Raw genomic sequence first — 6,810 nt, 5'->3', positions numbered from 1 at the left:
TGAGGACAGGGGCGAACAGAAGACTTCGGCTTCTTCGAAGGTGGTTTTGTGCTCATCGTAAACCACAAAACAGATTTTCAGCAGAAAATAAAGGTCACTTAAGTAGCATCGAGCGGCAGACACACGAACCAGCAGGTAGCGCGGTTAGCACCAGTGAAGCTAGCCTAAGAACCTTTGAAGCTGAGCTAATTAGCAGCAGCTATGTGAGCTCAGGTTTAGAGGTGACTATCGCGAGGTGAAGGGTGATAAAACTGAGTAATGACACTGGTGACTCCGAACTTATAGGGTGAAGGCGGAGCCTGTCACCCGACGTTCAACGTCACCACGTCACCGGTCTAAAAGACGTGAATAGAGGTGGCTTCAGCCAGGCACGCGAGGGCGCACGTGTCCCATATACAACTGTGTGTTGTACTGAGTGAAATGACTGAAAAGGAACAGCACAGGTCCAAGGATAGTGCCCTGAGGCACACCAGTAGTCAGAAGAACAGTGGAAGAAGAGACGAGGATGTGCTTTTCTTTCCTAACAGACTTTAACGCACTTCTTTTTTTCAATACAGGAGTTTTTCCAGGGACTTGAATGCCATATGATCCTCACCCAGACATTTTACAGTAAAGTGTCGAGTCTGGTGGCGCAGAGGGAAAACCAAACCCTCGAAGAAACCATGACTTTGGCCCAAAATGTGCTTAAACAAGCCCACAGGAGGGGGGTGGAGCTGGAAGGCATCTTGGAGGTGAGAATAATATTTAATTACATTGAGAAAAGTGGGCTTTGAACATTCTGAACTAAAATACAACACTGCATTAAATTAAATGAACTCTTTTTTAATTAGTCGTGGAGCAGGCTGATGGAGGATTATCAGGCTTTGTGCAGACAGTTGGAGGCTGTGGAGTGCAGCATCCCCACTGTGGGTCTGGTTGAAGAGACAGAAGAGAGGCTTATTGAAAGGATCAGTCTCTACCAGGTACACACACACACACACACACACACACACACACACACACACACACACATATAAATAAATGAATTAATGCAACAAAAGATTACAAATTTAATTTCCCTAAAAAAACAAGTGAGTCTAAGATATTAACCGTCTGACTAGCGTCTGAAGACGAGCCTCACAGAGCATCAGCCGCAGCTGTACCAGGTTCTGGAGGAGGGCAAGAGACTTCTCTTGTCCGTCGGCTGCTCCGACTTGGAGAACCAGCTGACCCAGCTGGGCGATCACTGGCTCTCCTCCACCACTAAAGTCAACAAGGAGCTGCATCGACTCGACTCCACGCTCAAACACTGGAGCAGGTCAGGCTCCGCTGTTACGGAGTTCTGTTTTGTCATCACTCCTGATTATCTCTCAAAGCCTGACCAGTCTTATTTGTTTAAGGTACCTGAGGGAATCTGCAGAGTTGAGCTACTGGTTGCAGTTTGCTCTCGACAGGCTGGAGTTCTGGACCACCCAGTCGGTGACAGTACCTCAGGAGCTGGAGACTGTTAGAGACCACCTGTGTGCCTTCCTGGTTGGGTCATTTCTGCTTTTGTACAACATAATCTGATTAGTTTAAGAGGTCTTTGGTTGAAGTCTATCTTTCGGGTTTCTCCGTCTTGTAGGAGTTTTCCAAAGAGGTGGATGCCAAATCGTCGTTGCGTTCGTCTGTGCTGAGCACGGGCAACCAGCTCCTGCGTCTGAAAAGAGTGGACACGGCCGGTCTGAGGACGGCGCAGGGCCAAATCGACACGCAGTGGGCCGAGCTGCTCACGCGTATCCCTGTAGTGCAAGAGAAGCTGCACCAGGTCTCAGGAGTGATTTAGTTTCTAATCGTAACTGGGGCGTTTGCGACATTTGTTTTCTTATTGTAACCCATCTGCTCTTCTGTGTCAGCTGCAAATGGAGAAGCTGGCATCGCGACACGCCATCACAGAGCTGATGAGCTGGATCTCTCTCATGGAGAACATCATAGAGGAAGATCACAACAAAATCATGGGGGCTGTGGGCTCGGAGGTGGTCCAGAACTTTCTGCAGAAGTACAAGGTACAAAACAAACCTCCTATTGTCCTTCCTTTTAACTGATTTTGTCACTCTTATCGCGGTCTCACTGTCTCACCTTTATCTCTCAGGGTTTCCGTATAGATCTGACCTGTAAGCAGTTGACGGTGGACTTTGTGAACCAGTCTGTGCTGCAGATCAGCAGTCAGGATGTGGAGGGAAAACGCAGCGACAAAACAGACTTTGCTGAGAAGCTGGGCGCTATGAACAGAAGATGGCAGATACTTCAGGGGCTTATTACTGAAAAAGTACAATAATGTTCACATTTCAATAAACCGTTCCTACTTTCTATGGGCCAGCTCTTAAATTTAAAATTGTTTTGATTTGTGTTTTGGGTTTTTTTTTAGATTCAGCTTTTGAAAGGACTTGTGGAAGGTTGGTTGGAGCACGAAAACGGAGTCCAGGCTTTGAAAAGCTGGCTCACGTTGCAGGAAGAGAAATTAAAGAAGAAGCACAGGATAGAGGACGTAGCATCAGTGCAGAATGCATTAAAGGACTGTCAGGTAGGTGCACTGGATTTTTTATCATACATAACATAAAAAAATATTTAAAAAACGTCTTAATCTTTGTACCAGGAGTTGGAGGACCTAGTGAAGGAAAAAGAGAAAGATTTAGAGAAAGCAGAGGAAAGAGGGAATGCTCTGATCCAGGATAAGAAAGGTGAAGCCTGCTCAGTTGTGAAGGAGACCCTCAAAGGACTGAACCAGTCCTGGGCTAATTTGGACCACATGGTGAGTTCTTCCTACCACTTTGTCGGTTTCCTAAATTTCCCCCCACACACATTTACAAACTCTACTGATTGTTCTTATCAGATAAGTCAGATGAAGGTGAGTCTGCGGTCCATGCTGGAGCAGTGGACTCTGTACCGGCGAGCTTCAGAAGAAATCAATGGCTACCTGATGGAGGGGAGATATTCAGTTTCCAGACTGCGACTCCTTAACGGGTCTTTAGAGGCAGTGCAGCAGCAGGTGGAAAGTCTGGAGGTAAGGACTCCAGAAATTATTATTTTTTGCTTTTTTGTTGTGGGAAAAAAGCGGCAGACGTGTTGAAAATCTAACCTTTTCTCCGTGTCCTAAAGAACTTACAGGAGGAGATGGAGAAGCAGGAGAGCAGTCTGAGGAAGTTTGGATCTGTAACTCATCAGCTGCTGACCGAATGTCACCCATCTGTAGCTGAAACCCTCAACAGAGCACTTCAAAATGTTAACATCAGGTAGCAATTACACAACCATCTATTTAAGTGTGGATTAGAGGTTCTAATCTACTCTGGATTTAAGTCTTAACAGTCAGATAAGAGCATTTAAACAGATAAATTGTCATTTTCAGCAGCAGACTCATATTTGGAGTTCCACAGGGATCCATCCTCGGCCCAGTTCTGTTCTTATTTTGCATGTTGGCTTTGGGGTCCAGTCTTAACGAGAAAATGATCACTGGATTGGATTCAAAACAGAATAGCTTTGGATATAAACCTGATTCCAGATGGCTACCACAGCTAATCTACGTTAGCCAAATAAAAATAGCTAAAAAACACAACTTTAATTTTCTTACAGTTCTTTTTGTGCTATAATTGGGAATTTAATTCTGCTTTTTACCCTTTTTTAGTAAAAAAACAAAAACATTTTATTGATTTTGGTTTGCTTGACCTAACTTGTACAGCTCCTTGGTTCATATTACCTTTAAAACCACAGTTTTAAAGGTGCTTTGTGAACAAAGTGACGATAGATTTGTAACCCTTTTCTCGTTTTTAGGTGGAACCATCTACTCGAACAGATCTCAGAAGAGCTGAGGAGCAGTAAGGCCTTGTTGGGTCTGTGGCAGCGCTACAGGTCATTGTACAGCCAGTGTTTGACGGCCGTTCAGAAACAGGAAGAGCGCGCCGAACGTCTGCTGAGGAGCGCCACTGACAGGGAGATCACAGAGGAGGAGAGCAACGCCTGGACCAAAAACTGTGACGTAAGTAGAGTCATTCAGCATTTGATTTTGTAAACATTTTTCATCTTTTACATTTTGTTGTCTTTAAGGATCCAAATCAAACAATAGGTTACTTTTCCATTTTCCGTGCCCTACCAGGAGGTTCTTCCTGCTCACTCCGTTAGAGGAATTGCAAGAAAATGTGTTGTCAGCTCACTGCGCGAGTTCACAAAGACTCTGTCCTCGCAAATGAAAACCAAATTGCACCCTGTCCTTTTCTCTGCTTGAATGTAAACTCGCAAGGCAGTCGAACAAAAGGCCTTTCAGAGGGGAACCTGCAAAGGGATAGACAGGCCCCTGATTTACACTACAGGGATCCCCCCACAGTGTCATGCTGGGCGTGTCGGAGCATAATTTCACAGCCCTAATTTTGTAAGCAGAGAGCCATTGATGCAAACCGTTGCTAGTCAGTGACAAAAGAATTTAGTGCTGCCGCAGTGACTGTTAAAGACTGTCCCACTTTTGTTTTGCTCGCAAATGCCACAAARCAAGCAGATTCTCGCACTTCTCCTCACAATCAAATCACGACCAATTCAGCTCACTTTATAACATAAATAATGTTTTTTTCTTTGAGCTGTTTGATGCTGGTCTATCTCCTCTCACGGGATCTTATCACGTTCGGTTTCCTCACCAGGACTGCCTGAGCGACCAAGATCCGGCGCAGCAGACCCTCCAGCAGCTGCAAGTGTTCGGCGAGCAGCTGAGGAGCCGAGTCGACGCCTCCTCCTCTGCCTCGCTCACGTCCGACCACCTGTCGCTCGCTCATCGCCTAGCAGCGCTCGAGCACGCCCTCCACAGGCAGCGGGAAGCCCTGCAGGTAGGATCTGCTGTCGCCGATGAAGAGATGTCGGCGAGCTAACGTCCATTTTTCTCACCGTGTCCGTCTGCGTTTTCAGCACGGATCTCAAGCCTGCGAGGGTTTCAGGGAGCAACTAGATGTGTTGATAAGTAGAGCGAGGGAGGCTGAGGAAGTGCTGAAGGAGTCGGACTCAGCGGGTTCACCAGAACTCACGGTRGTCCAGACACGCATGGAAGAACTTAAGGTACGCATTATTTATTTCTCTGTGTTCCAGCTTCAGGGTCAGTTATATTTTTTTAAAATAAACTGATCATGCATTTGTTTTGGTAAAAAAAAAAAGAAAAAAAAGACCTTCGTCTGCCTGACTGTATTGTTTTTATAGGAGCATCTGTTGAAGCTGAGCAGTCTCACTCCAGACTTGGAGCGTGTTAATGAGTTGATGTACAGATTACCAGTCAGCGACAAAGACGTTAAACGGCTCCAAAGCCTCAACAGAGCCTGGGCGTCTCACTCGGCTCACCTCACAGAGAGGTTCAGGTAACTCGACGTTCCTCCATTTCCCTAAACTCTGTGAAAACTTCCATCTCAACACTTTCTGACGTTCATTTTGCTCGTTTCCAGCAAACTGCAGTCAGTTCTGCTCCAGCACCAGAGTTTCCTCCAGAAGTGTGAGGCCTGGATGGATTTCCTGTCTCAGACTGAACAGAAACTGGCTGCWGAGATTTCGGGCAACTTGGAGAGTTTGATGGAGCAACAGAGAGACCACGAGGTCAGACAGCAGATGTGTTTATTATGTGCTCGTATCTTCTAGATTGCCTACGGTGCTTTTAGTAATTGCTGTGAACTTGCAGTTGTTCCAGGCAGAAATATTCAGCAGGCAGCAGATTCTTTACTCCATCATCAGCGACGGGCATCGTTTGTTGGACTTGGGACAAGTGGACGACAGGTTGACATGCAGTCCTAAATGTGGAATTTTTTTTTCTTTTTGTGTCACTTCAGTAGAAAACGAAACCAAATATTGGTTTATTTATTTCTTCATCATCATCATCATGACTTTTTTTGTTTGTTTTTTTTAATGTGGAATTTAAGGTAAAATTTATTTAATTGTGACAAACTAATGTGCTTTATTACTCCAACAGCGATGACTTCAGCGTGAAACTGGCCTTGCTGAGCAATCAGTGGCAGTGTGTGGTGAGACGGGCGCAGCAGCGGAGAGGCATCATCGACAGTCTGGTGCACCAGTGGCAGAACTACAGGGAGATGTCAGAAAAGCTGCGGCATTGGCTGCAGGAAGTGAGTTGTGATCCGGAYGTCCTCCAGCCAGGAGAACCAGTGGCCCTGCAGCAGGCCAGAAACGTATTAGGTCAAATACAGGTGAGTTAATTTTAAAATTTCATTTATAAGATGACTGAAAATGTATTTTTAGGATTGTTTAAATCAGAGATTCTTAAGCTATGGGCCTCAAAAGAACAACAGTTTTTAACTTTGAGCCGCGGGACCGCATCGATTTTGAATAAGGTGCAATACACTTTCTCACCACTAGTAGCGGTAGTGCGCCACTCAGATGTTTAACAACTTTTTTTAACATGTAGAAGAAAAACCTTATACCTGCTGAGAATGGAAACCTATTTTGAATTAAAAGAAAGCAAAAATGAAGGCAACTCGTCAAAAAACACCAAAGTTTGTCACTAATATGAAGAGCAGCTTCTGGTTCTCCCATGCAATATTTTAAAAGTTCACATTATTAAATATGGTTGCAGATACAGCTATATTTTAATTTGCACTTTATCAAATAAATTTTTGGAGTTTATTTTTAAACATTTTGACTGTATTTAAAAAAAATTTAAACTTGTCAAGAAGCTGTTGTTACTGTTATTGTTTGTCACTAATATGAAGATCAGCTTCTGGTTTCAAATGTTTTTTACTTTATTTGTACTGTATTTTATCAAATATATTTTTACAGTTTTTTAATTTGAAATATTTACATTAAACATTTTAATAT

The 6,810-nt window shown here is 44.3% G+C and overlaps 1 protein-coding gene across 5 annotated transcripts in view; it reads left to right on the top strand.

Moving 5' to 3' along the window:
- Positions 1 to 557: 557 nt before the first annotated feature.
- Positions 558 to 6,810, top strand: part of syne1a (spectrin repeat containing, nuclear envelope 1a) — a gene marked incomplete at its 5' end in the record, with an annotated part of 30,007 nt that continues 23,754 nt past the window's right edge. For all 5 annotated transcript variants that reach the window (XM_014011601.1, XM_014011599.1, XM_014011598.1 and 2 more), the window contains 18 exon segments: positions 558 to 731; positions 831 to 962; positions 1,101 to 1,297; positions 1,380 to 1,512; positions 1,604 to 1,786; positions 1,875 to 2,024; positions 2,111 to 2,287; positions 2,387 to 2,542; positions 2,615 to 2,770; positions 2,852 to 3,022; positions 3,118 to 3,251; positions 3,787 to 3,991; positions 4,644 to 4,826; positions 4,906 to 5,052; positions 5,191 to 5,345; positions 5,430 to 5,577; positions 5,660 to 5,754; positions 5,948 to 6,182. In XM_014011601.1, coding sequence (XP_013867055.1) covers positions 558 to 731; positions 831 to 962; positions 1,101 to 1,297; positions 1,380 to 1,512; positions 1,604 to 1,786; positions 1,875 to 2,024; positions 2,111 to 2,287; positions 2,387 to 2,542; positions 2,615 to 2,770; positions 2,852 to 3,022; positions 3,118 to 3,251; positions 3,787 to 3,991; positions 4,644 to 4,826; positions 4,906 to 5,052; positions 5,191 to 5,345; positions 5,430 to 5,577; positions 5,660 to 5,754; positions 5,948 to 6,182 — 2,931 coding nt within the window.

This window comes from Austrofundulus limnaeus, unplaced genomic scaffold (genome assembly GCF_001266775.1).
Source record: "Austrofundulus limnaeus strain Quisiro unplaced genomic scaffold, Austrofundulus_limnaeus-1.0 Scaffold82, whole genome shotgun sequence".
NCBI classification, from domain to species: Eukaryota; Metazoa; Chordata; class Actinopteri; order Cyprinodontiformes; family Rivulidae; genus Austrofundulus; species Austrofundulus limnaeus.
This window is presented reverse-complemented; position numbering and strand designations above follow the sequence as displayed.